Genomic DNA, 19,185 nt, shown 5'->3' with positions numbered 1-19,185 from the left:
TAAACTTGATCAAATTACACTTCATGCTGTAAGCAAAAATCACTAAAACATTAGAAATACTCCTTAGAGAATAGGAAGAAGTAGGGGATAGAACCATACAGTAAACACAGTAAGAAAGGAGAACATTTCAGATGGAAGAATTACAGCTATAGAAGGTTGTTTACTAAATAAGGCACGAAATTCACCAAACTTGAAAGATTGAAGGACCCAGATGATAGGAGAAGAAGTCAGATTTTTCAAAATCAACTTCCAAACCCTCTCAGATAAAATATTGGGAACAAATTCTAGAAAAAAGTTACTGAGAAAAATACCTCCCTAAACTCCAGAGAAAAAGCCCATGACTTCAGCAAAACCCTTCCGTGAAGAAAAGCAACATAATCAAGGAATACAAATCCTTGCCCTTCTCTCATCCTGAATGCGCATGCGAGCCTGTCAATATCAACTACATGGTCACTGAATTTGGTCTTAATAAACATCACTAGGTTTTATCCTTTTTCTTTTCTCTCTCTCCCTTTTGTATTATACTTGCTCCTATATTCTGCTAAATACTGACCAAGACTACCTTGGCTCTCCCATATATTCATTACATATATTATAAAGTTCATGAAATCAACCTACCGCACCCTCTCTTCATTTTTATGGCCATCACAAATATCTCCTACCTCCCTCAGAGGCTCCTCTTCCTACCCACCCCAACCTCTACCATCATTGGTGATCACTTTAACATATATGGTTATCTTTTCAATTGTCTGGTATCACAAATATTGCTTTCTCCAGGAAGCCTTCTACTATCTTTCCAAGCATAAATATTCTTTCCACCATTCAGACTCTCACATGTCATCTATCCTAGTCTTAGAGCATTTAAAACATTCGGCCTTGTACTTTGGTTCTACATTTGCATACCTTATTTCCAGTACTCTTGGAAGACAAGGATAATGCCTGGCTTACCTCAGTATTCCCCACAGCAATCAGTCTAGCACTTTGCATATCCTAGCACTTCAGAAAGCTTTATTAACTTGATCAGTATTCCTAGAAGCAAAGATTGTCACAGGAGTAACAGTTTTTGCAGTTGAGGACCTTGAGGCTGGGTTTACTTTGCAAGAACTCTATGACCTCAAAGCCTGATTATGCACAAAGGCATCATATCAACATCTTGCTGTGCTTTTGTTCTTGTTTTAATGATAATTTACCGAGAAGAAGATATTAAAGATGTGGTCAGCACTATTTTCACAGTTCTTAAAGCCTTTTTTGAGTATCTTTAAAAATCTGTATTCGAGTTATAATGAAGTCCTAGTTGCCACTGCATGGAGAAGAATGGAAGCATTACTTCCCAGGCCAACTTCCCCTCCCCTTTTATTTTCTGTTTTTCCATTCCTGCACAAAGAAAGATGTGTAATATCACATTCACCTTTTTCCCAATTTTTAGTTCATCTTTAAACTTAATTTAAAAATTTACTATACCAAAGATAGAGAAGACAATGGGAAATAAATCATAATCAAATTGATGTAAATCAAATCATACGCTGAACAAGTGGTACTCATAAACAAACATGAATAGTTTAAATTAATTACAAAATAAGTATTAAAAAGAAATATTTTCAAAATCACACAAGAGAAATATAGCCAAAAACTTTGGAAAAGGCTTGACATATGTATGATTTGGGGGTTATGCAAATTAGATGCAAAATGTGAAAATGATCAAAGACTTTGCCAAACCTTCCTTCTTCACCCCAGATAAGCACAAACTGGCTGCCTATCTATTTGAGAAAGGAGGCACGGTGGGAAATGTAACCAATAGCCCAGATCCAGCAAGATTCAGCACAGGCAGGTACCACTCACAACTAGGATTAATACTGTCAGCTCCCATGGGCCATGGCTTGACCAAATCTCAGGAGAAGCAATGAGGCTTGTTATGGTACTGTTTCTCCCAAAGTAGTTAAGCTAGTGGACTGGTACCCACTTTTTCCCTTCTACTAATGGAAATTAAAGGATATAGGAGCTTTGAGAATCTTCTAATCCTGCACTGCTAGAACAGCCTGGTGTAGGTGCCTAGAAGTAAAACAAGTTTCCAGTCCTTTTTTCCCCAGACCTACTAAGATCTCTTAAATCAGCATGTAAACAGTGAAGACGCAAATCTCCCTCTGTCCCATCAATAAACACATGACACCTTCCATAGACACATTTCATGGGAGAAAAAGGTGGGAGGCACCTGGCCTTTAGAGATCAGGTTCTCCTCATAAAAGCAGATGTTCAAATGTCAACATCTAAAGATCAGTCCTTGAAAACCCTAAGTCCACTATAAATAGCTACAGATTTGTATCTATTTTTAGTATCACTATTTTTCATAATTACTAGGCAAATGTTCTCAATCCCAAGCACACTGGCTCATAATACTTTTTAAAATAGTCTTTTTACAAAGTGCTTCTGCAGCTGGACTTACTGAAATAGGCATAGCGAGGACATGTTTCTGAAGGGACCAAATCCTAAAGTAAAAGTCTTGAGGCAGGGAAGTCTTTTTTTTTTTTTTTTGGCGGTACGCGGGCCTCTCACTGTTGTGGCCTCTCCCGTTGCGGAGCACAGGCTCCGGACGCGCAGGCCCAGCGGCCATGGCTCACGGGCCCAGCCGCCCCGCGGCATGTGGGATCTTCCCAGACCGGGACATGAACCTGTGTCCCCTGCATTGGCAGGCAGACTCTCAACCACTGTGCCACCTGGGAAGCCCAAGGCAGGGAAGTCTTAAGGCTGTTTTCTTTATAAGTTTGCAGTTGTCCACAAAGACTTCGTTTGGCCATGCACACTCCAAATCTAAAAAGGGTAAGTTACCTCCAATACTAACCAGATGTGACTATCACATATTTTAGAAAAAGGTTCTGCTTATGGTTCCCAAGTTGTTAACTTCAAGCTTCCAAGACCCCCTGCCCTAACAGTGAAGATTTCCCATTAGATGCCTCAGGAGGCCTAAGAGTGCTCTTGCGTGAGAACAAGGCAGGAGGAAGAGAAACTAGGAGGAAGAGCATCTCCCACCTGTGTTTTTACCAGGCCTTTCCTGAGTTTATCCATTTTACATATTATTTTATTAGATAACACCTAGTGATTTCATTTGGAGGAAGAATTCCAAATGTTAAAAAAATATTGAAAACTTCTGTCCTAGATAAACTCCCTTGATCATAAAGTCAGCTCACAAGGAAATCACTGAGCTGGATAACCCAAAAGAGCCATCATCACTCAGTTCTTCCACTCCCAACCAGTTTCCTCTGATGCAATCCAGGGGAATTAACAAAGCAATATTGTTCTAGCAAGTCTAGAAAAATCCAGTTTCATTATGTTATGAATACATGACATAAAGCCTACTAACCAAATAACCCTTTATTTTGGCAAATCTGAAGACCACAAAGTATGACTGTGAGCCGCCACTACACACAGGGGAGATTTAATCGTGTTACAGGGCAAATGCCAGGGCTCTATGGAATAAAAAAATCTATTTTCAGCTGGGATTCTCAGCCAGAAGTGTCTTCCCACTCAGAAGTGTGTGAAACGCCTGCCATCACCATGACTCCTGACCACTGGACTCTCACCTCAGAGACACAGAAGCAGAGAGGCAAAGCATGTCAACAGCCTCCAGCCACAGACCACTGGGAGCACATCTGCAGCTGACAAGCTGGGTTTATTACATGTTGCACAGAGCCAGAACACACACCAAAGGGACCTGTGAGCATGTCAGTGAGAGAGCCTTAGAAAGAACCTATTAACACGAATAGGCTTTGGTTGGGTAATTTGGAGGAGGGTCTAGAGAAGCAGGCTTTTTAAAAATTGGATGCTGTCAGAAAACAAGAACAACTCCATGTTTGAATATTGTAACAATTCTCACCTATAAGTGGGTAGACTAGAGCAGGCATAACGCTGCAACTGGTGAAGAATTAGCTGTCACTCGTAAAACGTAATCTTGTGATTCACTTTGTTATAAAGCAGAAACTAACACACCATTGTAAAGCAATTATACTCCAATAAAGATGTTAAAAAAAAAAAAACGTAATCTTGGCAAAGAGTCAGAAAAGGTCATGCTAGACGGGAAGAGATATTGTTCTTTGCCACACTGGGTGAAAATCATTGTCAATTCGTTCATGCAGAACACTTTGATGTTGATTTCAGAAACCCACAGAATAATATTTTAGTTATTACGCATATCTATGTCTAGATCACATTCTAGACCTCGGATCTGGATATATCACTCAAGGCATTTTTCTGTCCTCCTCAATAATGCCCATGTTAAAGGACCTTTCCTGTGATCATTTCATAGAGTTACCTGGAATAAGCAGACTCTACTGACTCTTTCAGTCAAGTTTCTAATGTCTAGAGAGATAAAAACAGCTAAGCATTACTGCTTGCTTTTCAAACTATCTGGGGTGAATAAACAGTTTCCTTTCTCCCCAGTTGGTCTTGGACTGATAATTTTGTAAAATACAAGGAAAACTAATTAGTAGAAAAATAAAATGAAAAAACAAGGCACAAAACACCAGCCCCAACTTTTCTTATTATTATTAATAGGCCCAACGCAAATATAACTCTGTCAAACTGTCAAAAACGTTTCTTTATATAGTCTCACCTTCCGTATTTATCTTGTCACAAACCTGAGTCTATGGACACATTTTGCATAGTACTGCTTTTTTAACTTAAACTAAAGCATTCTGTTTAATACAAATTAATTCTGTCTCAGAGCACTGCCCATTTCAAACATACACAGTATGCCACAAGGCAGTATTAGCGAAAAAGAGGTAAGGAGTTTCACTCAGGGAGAAGGCCACGCTAAGAACTTTCCAACCTCAGTGAAAAATAAATACCTGTAGCTGCTCCCTATGAGCAAGAGATCAAAGGACGCATGTAGAAAACCAGATCACTGGACCCCCATCTACACCAGTCTAAAATGCACCCATCCAGATAGGGCTTCACTGGCATTCTTTTCCATAGCAGGGGACTTAACCTAATGGTTTCTGGACAGAGATGTTCCCATTGGTATTTTTAAGGCAGGAGTGGCTGTGCTTTCTACTGGGACAACTTGGATTTGATTATAATCCCGGAGCTTCCCAGGGCAATGGCTTTATAGCCCATCAGGTTAATCCTCAGGCATCTATGTTATCCCAGTATCCCTGCTTCCCTTCCTAAGTTCAAGAAGGTCAAACCCAAATCCCTACACAGCAAGCTAAAGGAACAAAAAAGGTTTAGGAATCAGCTAATCAGCCAAATTTATTTATATTCCCATCAATTTTACTTCCTACTTCATGTCTGCTAAGGAGCTTATCCTGTCCAATGCAATTCTGCAATTTTAAGAACTTGTCCCCAGCTTAATGAAGTAGCCACTGGTGTTATCACTCTAATGTATTGATCTGCTCTCTATAACCGTGCTTCTCTTCCTGCCGTCATCTTTACTCTTCCTCCATAGCTGCTATGAGCTGGAAACTCTAGAAGAGGCTTCTGTTTCTGTACACCCACATAGGCAGCACTGCCTGCTGTAGGCTAGACACCACCCTCTTCCTGCATCAAGTGCAAGGCCTGGGCCACTTATGTCTGGTTTGAAATTCTGTCCCCATTCATAAAATCTCTCCAGAAGATACTTCCTTATACCAGAGTTTTTTAAGTTAAACATGATTCTAATATGTATGTCTAATATAAACACACACATACATGTATACCAGATATTTTGGCACTTAACATCTGTGGCAAATTTAACATCTTTGAGCTCCATAAGGATGGTAATTGGGATCATTCCTGTCACCATTTCACAATGCTTGGAATAGTGCTTGACCTGTTACTGGCTTCCCAGAAATATCTTTTAATTAATTAATTAATCAATGGATCAAAGAATGGAACAAATGAATACTTGCGGTTTACACTGGTAGAGATGTGCACGCGCACACACACACGCTATATCAACATACACATGATGCCAACAGTTAACACCATATCTTAAAAATGAGAAATTAATCCTAATAATTAATGTTCATTCAAACTCCATATCTATTTTCCTCTTCCTTACAGCAACTTGCTATTGTCCCAGATTTCTGTATCTATAACTAGATAATTTGACATGTACAGTAAGAAAATTACTGATTGCTAAGTCGGGTTTAAAAATCACTATGATAACCCATTAAAATAATTTCCTTGCCTTTTGTCTTCCTTAAACTGATTTTCAACCTTCAAATCTTCTAGCTCAAGCTTCAATCTTAACCAAGGAGATAAAAAATACATAATCTTTTTATGCTGTAAAACTTAAAAATAACACTAAATTAAATACTCAGTATATTTTACTTAGAAGTACTATAAAACAGTACCTTTTTTTAATGATTTATTTCTTTTTATATCCTGGTAGTGTTGAATCAACCTCTCTTAGTGAATACTTTAAACTTAGTCTTTTTAGAAAGCACTATCTATTGTTTTATTCAATGACTTAGTTAATTCAGACCTGTTCAACGTTTGTGTGGAATGAGAGGAATTTGAGAGATTCCTTGTGTCTTCAAACCCAAGGGCATGGTCCAGCACTAAATGTGACAGTGTGGTCCTAAACTGACAGAGTCCAACTTGGAGATCTGGACCTGCCACACATGCTCTATTCAGTTTTCCATCCTGACTTCTAAAACCCCACAGAACATCAAGAGGCAGTACAAGACCCCAAAATAAAGCTTACAACCATTAATCCACCAGCCTTGGATAAAAACATATGGTATCATAACTCCTTTGGGTTCTGCTTATGCATAGAGAGGACAGTGGCAGAAGATTCAAGGTATTGTTGGGGGACTAGCCAAGGTAGAAGGAATGCAAGGAATATTTTGAGAACTCCCAGAAGAGAGACAAAACAAAGACAATAGCTCTGAACTCCCAAGAAACAGCAGCCTGGCAACCATAGAAAGAAAAATGGTTGCTCTTTCTGAACAAAGACTTGGAGTCAACTGTGAATGGAAGAGACATAAACATTGACACACTTTTCAAATAACATCTGGAGATACAAAACAAATAAAAATACTTCACAGCATGTGAAGAAGGATCAGTTACTACTGGCCTCATCCACAAAACTAAAGAGCCATATATGGGTATTCTATTCAAAAATAAAGAAAAAAATGAATCAAAGCCACAATACAGAGAGAACTACATCTCATGTCCATACAGTAATGCTATTTGAACAAATTCTGACAGAGGAGCTTCTCATTTCCCATTTTAGCATTCTTTGGGAAGCGAAAGAATGCTTTCAAATACTTTCTTTAAGAGGATATCCAACATTTCCACATAAGAAGGGAAATACTATCATTTTGAAGGAATCTACACTTCTTTAGAAAGTTGTCAGAATGATTTTAAATAAATAAGGAAATAAAATCCCCAGTGTTATACAAGTGAACATATAAGCCAAGAATGCTAAAATAGTTGTGTTTGGTTTCTTAGACTAATGTTGTCTTCATGTCAAATTAAGCCAAAGCACACATCTTTGTCAGTAAAATGCTTTCTAATGCTTCTCCCTGAACCTAAAATATAGTAGTGAGGTTTTCTTTCCACCTCTACTTTCCAAACCATGCTGAAGCCATGCTGCACTCCCAAACACCTGCAAACACACAGACACAAAAGGCAATGAGTCTTACCAGACCATCACAGTTGCTAATGGCAACAGAGGTTCCCGGAACGTCCATGATGTCACCAACATAAGCACAGTTAGTCTGCAAAGGCTCTGTTTTCCAGATTCTTTCTGAAGCACTTCCTGGTTGATGATCATTAATGCGGTCGGTTATATTCCCAGGCACCAGAGATGCCTCATGCCATTCCACAACAGCGCCAGGAGCTACTAGCTGAGTGTTGGGCTTTAGTCGCAGATGAAAATCTCTTCCAAATGCTGTGATGTTGAAGAACAATTGCTCAGAGTTGGAAGACACGTCCCTCGCTGACCTCTTTTTGTGATTTGCAGAAAGAATATGGGAGAGATAGTGTCCTTCAAAATTTGTGCTGACTGGAGTCACCAGCTCATACTCTCTCTGTCTCTTTATTGGTAAATCTGTGGGGTGAGAAATAGAATTGTAGAACCCTGTAAAACAAGAGAACACAGGAGGACATAACATAGGCATCAAGTGCCCACCTCACAAGACCGTACCTCGACTTGCATAATAAATATATTCTTGAACCATCTCATAAGTAGTAAATTCTGAGAATTCAAATCATTTCTCAAACGCATTTAGGTAACTCTGTGTTCAATGAATCATTTTCTTAATTTAAAAAAAAAAGTTTACTGCAATGTGAATATTCATCTCATTTATATGTTTGAGAATATGAACAGAATAACTTTCCATAAACTGTATCTGGTGTGCTTATAGTCAACACATACTCCCAGTTAATTTATCATTGGCATAATTGATAACTGCTACAAACTTTTAACAAAGTTGCTATTACATAGAAAAACCTTTTTCTGATTGTTTTAATTTTTTCCTTGTAAGAATCCTAGAATTTATACTAATCATCATAGCTACTTTGTATTACATCTACCACTGGCCTGTAATTTATACACTGTAGTTTATGGTGTGGTAATTTATACATATCTTTTCCATCATACCAACCCTAACAATCATACTTCACAGGTGAGGAAACTGAGATTCAGGAGGTGTGTGTCCAAGGTCAAATAACTGTGAAGCTCAGATATGTCTCCAAGTCATACTCCAAAGCCCACACACTCACTCTGCTACATCATGTTGTATCCCATAAATCACAGAACATTTTCAGCAAATGAGGAGAATGGAGTAAAAAAGAAGAACTAACCATCTATAAACTGAATACACTAGTACTGGTTAGTCAAGAGTAAATGGCATTGTCATTTTGCACCATATTCCTTACATGGGAAAGACACTCATTTGAATATGAATTCAATATTTGGGGTTCACTTTACAACACGCGTGGCCACTTACATGTTAAACTGAATTTCACAATTAGAACTTAATTCCCCAAGTTTAGCCAAATGAGAGTACTCTGTCTGCTGAAATGCAAACATCCTGGGGAAAGATAACACATTAAATCAACCATTTCTCCCTTAATAGAAATGATTTTGAAGACAGAAGGAAATGAGGAGGGCAACAAGGATGAAGAAAGGATGCATGGAAAGGAAAATCTGAGAACATCAAGTTAAAACTTCCCCACCTTCATGATTCTAGCCTAAGACTAGTCCTGGAGTATAATAAAGTACCCTGAAAAAATGATATGATTCACAAATACTGCTCACCTATGGAAACTGCATGCGTGTTATCTAACACATTAGCATATGAGGCCCATAAATGAACCTACAACCTATGGTCTTGAAGTATCCTTATAGAATCACTATGTTTTCGTTACTTTCCTGCTTTTTAAATAACTCAAAAAAAAAAAGTGTAAAGTACCAGAAGACAAGTGAAGGTATTTTGCAACTTGGAAATTCCTTGAGTGCCAAGTTTGTTACCATTATGCCCCTTATAATGACCGATGTTATTTAAACAAAATATCCCCCTTTATTAAATGCACAGAGTAAGTAAAATGGTTGTACATATTTACTAAGCAGAGGAGTGAGGGTGGTCATATCACAGAGTAGAGTGAAGCCTGGCTTCCACACTGGGAACAGCAGCAACACAATTCCTGCTTCACAGGCTCTCTATATCACAGTCAAAGGCTTACACCAGGCATTGGGGTGAGCACAGGCACACAGATTCGGTCTCCCTTACAACCAAATCCTTGGCAAATACTTTTGTAAATTCTGGTTTAGAGAAAGAACTTGAAACTTTAGGGAATGAACTCAAGAGTCACAAAAGCAGACTGATAGAGGGGAAAGTTTCCACGGGGATGGGTGAATTGGGCTCTTGGAGGTGGACGGACAAAGCCAACCCCAAATTAATTCCTTAAGGATAAGGAACTCCCCATTCAACTCAGTATTTCCAGTATCATCTAATGTAAGATTTTGTACCTGCCAGGGTCTCTTATCAGTAGGATTTGTTTACATGTTTAAGTTAGTAATGCAGGTAACTGAGGAACATTTGCTTTATCTATGATGCTCCATGTGCTGACTTACTACCCAAGGCCCATGAGCATCTGGCTGCACCAATAATTCCAGCTGTAACTCTTTCTTTAACCATCGGTTTACTGTGTCAAGGGAAGGAAAAGCGATGCTTCATTTAATGTATGGATTTCTCATCTCCACCGAAGGGAATTCACACAACTGAAGTCTATAAACAATATACTGATGCCTGGATAAGTGACTGGAGAACTAGAAAATTTAGGAAGAATGAAGGGAGTCTCCTCCACACCCAATAGGAGTTTCATGCTTACAGTAAACCCATACACCCTAGATTCTCTGGGATGAGTCCATTTTTCCACTGTCAGACAATGTGTTCTGAACTGTTATTCAAAATAAAGATGGTGCATTTCTATAGAGCTTTGTCTTATCCAATGTTAAATAATAAGCCATTCCTAAAACGTACACATAAGAAACATTTTTGAAATTAAACTCTGAATGAGTCATTTTCCAGTTGGGAATTAATGGAAAAGATACATTTAGCCCCACTGGATGGTAGTTAATGGAATGGACAAAGGAGCTACCCAGTCACCTGCCATTTATTGCAGAATAAATATCAGGCACTCTGCTTTGTGCTTGAGAATATACCTTCTCTAATTCTTACAACAATCACAGTTGGTAGGTATTACTACCCTTCGTTTATAAATGAGAAAGCAGACCTAGAAGGCCTGACACATAGCAAACAAGGAGCCAAAGGAAATTTTCAATTCTGATCATCTCGATGCTGAAGATCACGCTCTCACTCACTGATGGAACATCTTGCTGTCAATTTCTAAGTTAAGATCTGATTTTAAGGAAAACTACCACAAGAATGATGACATCCTGCCTACCTGCAGCCAGCCAACCTATTTTTCCTGTATTGTACCTTCAAAAATTATTGTAGGGCTTCCCTGGTGGTGCAGTGGTTGAGAGTCCGCCTGCCGATGCAGGGGACGCGGGTTCGTGTCCCGGTCCGGGAAGATCCCACATGCCGTGGAGTGGCTGGGCCCGTGAGCCATGGCCGCTGAGCCTGAGTGTCCGGAGCCTGTGCTCCGCAACAGGTGAGGCCACAACGGTGAGAGGCCCCCGTACCACAAAAAAAAAAAAAAAAAAAATTATTTTAAAAGGCTCTTAAATTCTTGGTCTTGGGGAGAAAAATAAAGAGGTGGTGGATAAAGCTCAAAGCTATCAAAAGTATTTAATCTCAGGTTACAATCACATACGCAAACCAACATTAATTTACTGCTTTCAGAAATGACACATTTCACAGGCCCAAATACTTCCACAAAGCAATACAGCCTATGGTCAAGGAAGAGACTACAGTGCCAGAAAGCAGAAAAGTCAACACCTGAACTTGAGCAAGTTCTTTATTTTTTCTTTAGGCTTAGTATCCTCAGTTGTTAACTAGAGGTTAGTAATAGTTCCAACTTCATAAGTTTGATGAGAGGTTTAAATGAGATTATCCAGAGGATTCAGTAAATTTTAACTACTTTAACTTAAATGTAAATTAGTCACTTACTAAAATAGTGCCCAGGCGCAATTTTAAAATATGAAACTATACAATTGTCAGCTGGGGTGGCTGAAGGGCCACAGCAATAGGCATGTAAAGGTTTGTGTGAGCCGTAAGTTCCACAAGCACAGAAAGCTGGGGCCACTGTAAAGCCACACTGTGGTCACTAATTACCCAAGCATAACTCAGAAGCAGTGAATTTTGCACAACCCACTGGCACCTGTGCCTGTCTGGTCCATTCCCACCTCCCCCCACCGACCCCGGTAGTATGGATGAACTGTCTGCGGTTTTGTCTTACCTAAGAGCAAAGCCTCCGTTCATGTACACATCCTAGCCCCTCTTGCCTTTGCAAGACGGCTTCAGCAATTGCCCTCAGTTTCTTTCCTCATCAATTTTCCCATCACTAGATCATTCCCACCAGTAAATTAATAAGCTGCCATATTTTCCATCTTTGACAAAAAACTTTCTTGATGCCACATCTGCCTCTAGCTAAGTTCCCATTATTTCACTGCCCTTTATAGCAAAACACTTTTTAAAAATTGAGTATATTAGATATCTCCAATTCCTCTCTTCCCACGCTTGTTCTTTCTTGAACCCACTCCAATCACGCTCTTGTCAAGGTCACTAGTAACCCCATGTTGCTGACACCAATGGTCGAGACTCCATCTTCTTACTTGCCCTATTAGCAGCATCTGACTCTATTTCTCTTTCCTTCTTAAAATACTTCCTTTCTTTAGCTTCTAGACACCATTCTCTTCTGGTTCTCCTCTTCTCCTCAGTGGTCTCCCCTTCCCATTCTCCCTCCTCACGTTCCTTTATTCTCATGACCTGAACACACTGCAGTGTTGCATGACGTGGTCCCAGACTCTCCTCTTCTGCATCTACCCTCCCAGGATGAGGTGAACTCATCTTGTCTCCTGACTTTGAATACCTTCACCATCATACATCTCCAGCCCAGGCTTCCTCCATAAGATCTTCCCTCGTCTAGTCAATTGCCACTGGATCCTCTCCCTGTGGATATTCACTAGGTACCTCAGCACTTCCAAAAGTAAACTTCCTACCTTCCTGCTTCCAAACCTGCACCTCCTTGCCCCTGTCAGTAAATGGCAACGCTATCCTCCCAGTTACTCAGACCAAAAACTTGACTAAACCATCCTTAATTCTTCTCACACCACACATCAAATCTTTTAACGAATTCTACTGACCCTATCTTCAAAATACCTCCAGACTCTGACCACTGCTCACCACCTCCCCTGCTTCTACCCTAGTCCAAACCACCATCTTCCCCTTCACAGGTTATCCTTAAAACAGAGCCAATGACAGATCATGTCTTCTCCTCAAAACCCATCCCACTCAGAGAAAAATGGCTCACAAGGGCCAGCACTGGGAATTCTCACATTTCAAGGTCATTGTGCTCACCATTTCCTCTGCCAAAGTGCCTTCCCCCTGACAGCTGCGTGGCTCACCCCTCCATTCCTTCAGGTGTTTGCTTAAACTTGACCCTCGCATTAAGGTCTTTCCTGCCCCCAGTAACTGTCTCATTACTATCTCCCTTCTGCATTTTACTTCCACAAAACTTGTCACCATCTCACATACTCTAAATCTTATTTATATGTTTATTTGTTCATTGTTTCTTTATACCTACTAGCATATCCCTTCACCAGGGCAGGGATTTTTATCTTTTCTCTTCACTATAGTTCTCCAGTGCCAGAAACTGACTCTGAGGCCACTCAGTAAATATATGTGAATTAATGAATGAGAGCAGTTTAGCCTGAGGGAGTATCTAAAATTAGAATGCATCTTCTTTTCCCCAAATAGTAATTTACCATCAAGCGATTGCTGACAGCAAACCACACAAGTTGTCATACACCTCTATTGCCCGAATTTGCTTGCAAACGTTGGGTGTATTTCTCACCATTCCTGCTGGCCTTTAAATCAAACATTTCATAGTATCCCAAACTTACATTTTAAGCTACTAAGGACAACGACAAACATGGATCTAACCACTGAAACAGACCTCCTGGAATGCAGACACAGAGCCCCTGTGCTTAGGAACCAGAGGCAGGAGATTAGGCCCCACTCTGCATCCCTCTAGATAGTCACAGAATTATAACTCTACAGGTCAAAGATGAACAAGACCTTGAAAGATCATCTCTTCCTTGCCTCTTTCTTACAATTAAGACATCTCAAGTAGAAGAAGTCATGTTTTCTTAAGTTAGAGGTGCAGTACCTTTCACCTACTCCCGCCTTCTGGGAGGAGAGATTTTTCTCTGAGTATTTAGGCCTCTCCGTCCCCCTTAACTCACCCTTCCCCAGTGAAGAAGCATGACGGATGTGATTAGCAAGTCTGGGAAAAATAAGCGGTTTGCAAAGCTCAGCACTCCCTCATCATCATTGCTGGCCTGGGAACGATCCTGATAAGGACGCCGTTCTCTTCTACCTCCCCAGCAGCAGGCTCTGTCTCAGCCCAGTGGACCTGACACACACTGGGTGGGGTGCCCGGTCCGCCAGCCCACTGCCTGCCCAGGTGAGAGCCTTGTGCTTCTCCCCAGCCTCTTTTGTAAGAGATATTTTCACTATGTCTTTAGATTTTCTATTTCTCAACGTGTTCAGAACCCAGGCAGGTCAGCGGGGTATGTTTAATTGAGGACCTCCTCAAAAGCTTGAACTACCTATAAGAAAAAGTACTGTCACATCTTCGCTGTCAGTCTAATGATAACATTAACAATTCTCCTGGTCAGGGAATTCTTTCATATCTAAATTCCTCATTCTAGAGTTTAACATAATGACTTCTCCCTTCTTGCACTGCATGAAAAAAACCACCTTCTTGTGTATCTGTGCATGTGTGTATGTGTGATATGTATGTACTTCTTTTCACACACAAACACACAAATAGTGCACACAACTTACATCAAAGGATTTAAGGACCCAATGTTCTGTGCTTCCATATACTTAAAGACCTTTGAGCTAGTCAGACTTTCTGTTTTAATGTCAGCCATGTTAGACTTTTCTAATAGTTTCCAAATTTTACTCATTTCTCAGGCTTTGGACCATTTACACATGTCTGTGTTTTAGCATGATACTTACACATAACAGACCCTCAGTAAATACAGGTTAAAGGAAAAGAAAAGTTGCCTCAAACTGAAAGCTGAATGGGTCAGTTTCACTGTGCTGAGAAGAAGGTGTCATACCCTCTCTTCACCCTTAAAATATCTACACCAAACTTCTCATTTTCACCTGAGTATTCATCTTGTCTTCCTGACTTCACTATTTCTGTTCATGATGCGCTGATTCTCCCAAACTCCCACGCTAAAAAAAACTGACTTCATTTCAACTTTTTCCCCACTTTATATCATTCAAGTCCTACTGATCTCACCTTAAAATCTCTCTCAAATTAATCCCCTTTCTTCCAATCACCTTCAAGTTCTCATCACCTCACACTGAAAAGCTGCAAGTACCAAGTCCAAATGCCCCACATATAATTTCTCACTACCAAATGCCGTATACATTGTATCAGAATATTTTCTAAATTACTGCCAGAAAAATTGTTTTGAAGTCTTATGTCTAATATGCCTAGGTTCTACCACTCACTACCTTTGTGATTCTGGTCACTTAAGACTTTTTATGTCAGTACCCACCTGAAAAAATTAGGGCAACAGCATTTAGTTCATAGACTTGTAAAAATTAAACGGCCTAATCCAAAGTGCTTAACACAGTATCCAGCACATAGTAAGTGCTCAATAAATGTTAGGTATTAATATTACCCTGTTATTCTTTATGAAGAGTTTCAACTGGCTCATCATTACTTTAGGATAAAATAAATTCAGAAAATTGATATTTGTATTTCCATGTCAGACCTGAAAATTGCTTGAAAGACCACCCACTAATCAATTCCCCTCACTTCACACATAAGAAACTAAACTCAAAGTTAGGTAATTTAACCCAAATCAAAACTTAACTTTATCATTTAAGGCCCTCTGCATTCTGTCCCTAATTTCTTTTCAACATCATCTCCCATATAACCTAAAGAAACATTCTAATGTGCTCACTAGCTTAATCACTCCTGCCTTTAGAGCCCTACTCTATTGCATCAACCGGGGGAGAGGTCTGTTGCTTTCTCTCCATGTATGCAAATCTAACCCGGCCCTCACGGCCTTTCCCCAGCCCCATCTTCTCCATGAAACCTGCCCTGTTAAACTGCCTAAAGTGCAGACCTCAGGGTCTAAACTTCCTAGCTCTGACTGTCGTGCACTGCCTGCATAACAGTTATAAAAATCCCTATGGGTGAAAAATTATATGTTTATGTCTTGTCCTTTCAGAGATTTTAAGCTCTTTGGGGCAGAGGTGTGTTCTTAAATGTGTTTAAATGTCCCCAGTGTACATCAGTCTTTGGGGAAAAGAGAAATTAATGGCTATTTTTGGAAGTGGGGATTCTTGGGAAGGAGTGCTGTCACAGCATCACCCTGTAGCCCAGGCTTTGGGATCATCTATACTCCTTCACGCATTCAGCCACATATGCTCACAACGGAGGACAGGCAGGTTGGTATCCTTCTAAGTATGTTGTAGAACACTACACAAATGTTTCCTAGAAGAGACTAGATGTCCCCAGCACATTACAAAGACCACACTCTAGAACAGCAAGAGAAGAGAAGTCTTCAGTAGTACAATCAACATTGCTAGGACCTAAAATGGCTGCAGTACAAAGTCTCATATATCACGGCAATTTTTAGCTGATCTAATTAAGACTAAATCTACCCCAGGCACACAGAATATTGGAATACTTGTGATTGATGCAATGTGGCTCTAATTTCCAAGCAAAGAAGGGGGTGGGGTATGATGGTTGAATACTAAAGGTCTGGAGTCAAAAAGCACTGCATTTGAAGGCTGGTTTCAATCTCATGTGCTCTTTGGCACATGAGCTTGAAATTATGAAAATTAAGGCTCAGACAGGTTACCTGTAAAATAGGAAGAAGAGATAAGGCACATAAAGGGCTTAGTCCATCTAATAACATTTCAATAAATGAAAAATTAGCTGGTGTTCTTATCACCATCACCATCATCATCTAGCTAGAGCTGTACACGAAGGAAGTCAATATCAGATTCCTTCCGTGTCCCAGCACCCCTCAAGCCTCTCCCCATTTCAGTCTCACACAAATATAGTGTTTCTAGTGGTTAGAAGGGATCTTAAGCTCCATGTCAACAAATGGCCTGAAGTCTAGACTGGCTGTAACAACCCATATGCTCCATTACCCAACCCAGAGACTGGGAATCTCTCCCGAGAATTGGCTGATTGCTCTACACTAGAGGCAGTCACACAGGCAATTTCCTTTATCAGGTATAAATTCTCAGTATGCAACAATCCGGCCACAAGAATGAAATCAAATAAGCATTTTCAAGATCTGCTAAAGAAGCAGCTCCAACAACAACAGTTCCAAATCCTGAGCCAAGGGTAAGAGAATGACTTTCATCAGAAATGACAGGAGCCAGCTGCTCCAGGAAAGATGTGAGTGGGGTGAAGAGTGGACGTTAAAAAGGACATCACATGCCAAAGGGCTCACGAAAGCTGTAAACGCTAACGGAGAAGGGGACACATCTTCTCTCAAAGGCAATTAAAAATTACTTTTGACACATGCTGAAATTCTGAATGCAGCCAAATTCCTTTTTCCTCACTTCATCTCCTCTAGGCTCTTATCACCACAAGGCAGAGAAACACTTTGATGTCTTTTATTTTAGTTGCAAACCTATTTTCATAGCCATTTGGGGGGTGGAGGGGGGAGGTGCTTTGCTTTTACTCATTATTAAGAAAGAACAAATAGTTGTGAACTCTAAAATTCTTCTCATTTTTTTAATCTGGCTTTTTCATAAATATTTGTTGCAATTGCACAATGTTTATGTTCAAGAGAGTCATTTAGGAAAGAACAGCACATTCTTCAGCATTCCAGGACATGAAATCAGGTAAGAGGAGATCTTTTAAGAAAACTGTTTTAAAGAAAAATATCCAAGTATTTTCTTTGTTTGCATCTTAAAATGATCAAATAATCAATAACAGGATAACAAGTAGAGATTTATTTTTTTTAAGTGAGGCCCAAATGCCAAACACTTAACATTCCAATCTTAGTTTTTAAAGAAGCACTTCCACTGGTTATATTTATCATCATTGGACATTTTACAGACTCAAGAGCAATATTAGACATTCTAAAAATTAATATTTCTCATATGTCTTACAATTTTTTGATGGATAATACTTTTGAAGACTAATATTGAGTCTAGAATTTAAAGCCAGGAAAATTAGCATTTGTCCCTAGGGCCAAAGGCTGGGGAAAATATGACAGATAAGAAATGCGGATAGTAGCTTTAAAGGTTTTCCCTGAAACTTTACTTGTGGTAATTATATTTTCCAAATCTAAAATAGTCTGGCTTATGGTTTGACAAAAAGTATGAGAAACCAGGACAGTCCACTAGGCTGCTGCTTTAGTTTCCTATTGCTGCTGTAACAAACTGCCACAAACCTGGCGACCTGAAACAACATGAATACGTTATCCTACAGTTCTGGAGGTCAAAAGTCTGAAATAGGTTGCACAGGGCTGAAAGCAAGGTGTCAGCAGGCTGCATTTCTTTTGGAAGCACTAGGAACGATCTGCTTCCTTGCCTTTTTCAACGTCCAGAGGCTACCTGCGTTCGCTGGCTCAAGGTTCCCTCCTTCCATCTTCAAAGCCAGCAACATCAAACCAAGTCTTTTTCACCTCCCCCTTCCATCTATAAGGACTTTCCAACAGGTAATCCAGGATAATCTCCCTATTTTAAGGTCAACTGATTAGCAACCTTAATTCCACCTGAAGACTTAATTCCTCTTTGCCATGTCATGTATTTACAAGTTCCAGGGATTCAAACACAGACATCTTGGGGGTCCACTCCTCTGCCTGCCACAGCCAACAGCTCCCATCAATGTGGCGGAAGTCCTCACAGCTGTGACGTTACTACACACGTGTGCCACCCAGCATCCGTCCCTCCTTGTCCTTTAACTGAACCCCAGTTTTCCCTCAGGTTAACCATCTCACACTCCACTCTCAGTCCCTGTCAGTCAAGAGTGAAACACCTCAATCCAGGCTAATCAGAGCACTGCATCACTGAGCACAGTTCATGGTTTGAGAATAAGCTTATGACTCAAGCCAGGTAGCCAATAAATGCCCTACCGGGAGCTATTAACTGGAGCAGCCAGAACAGAAGTGTTCTGTCTAGTGGGGTAATGATAGCCTAGAGTTGCTGGTGACAGTCTTTGCCACAACTTGGATAGTCACGATCTTATGTTACTAGAGAAATAAAGCCAACCCAGAGGAATAGTAAGAGAGAAACAAAGAGGGAAGAAAGGGAGAGAAGGAGGAAAGAAAGGTGGGAGGGAAAAGAGGAGGGAGGGACAGAGAGGGGAAGGAGGAAGAGGGGAGAGAGAGATTGATTCCTGACATTATTTGAGCCCTAGATCTAGCTATACCTGACTTTGATTACCTGATCAATTTTGTCTTCCTTAACCACTGTCAACTGGGTTCCTGTTATTTGCATCCAAAGGAGTCACGATTAATACAGGAACATTCTCTCAATGAAATGGAAAGAAGGAATTTCAATAAATAAGATGAAAAGA

The 19,185-nt window shown here is 40.1% G+C and overlaps 1 protein-coding gene across 1 annotated transcript in view; it reads right to left on the bottom strand.

Annotated features, from left to right (window-relative positions):
* The window catches only part of ADAMTS3 (ADAM metallopeptidase with thrombospondin type 1 motif 3), a 289,253-nt gene that overhangs the window by 260,115 nt on the left and 9,953 nt on the right, over window positions 1-19,185 (bottom strand). Inside the window, exon 3 of the mRNA XM_060012409.1 lies at window positions 7,623-8,029. Within this exon, the coding sequence (XP_059868392.1) occupies window positions 7,623-8,029 (407 nt within the window). The remainder of the gene's footprint in view (window positions 1-7,622; window positions 8,030-19,185) is intronic.

This window comes from Delphinus delphis, chromosome 5 (genome assembly GCF_949987515.2).
Source record: "Delphinus delphis chromosome 5, mDelDel1.2, whole genome shotgun sequence".
Classification (NCBI taxonomy): Eukaryota; Metazoa; Chordata; class Mammalia; order Artiodactyla; family Delphinidae; genus Delphinus; species Delphinus delphis.
This window is presented reverse-complemented; position numbering and strand designations above follow the sequence as displayed.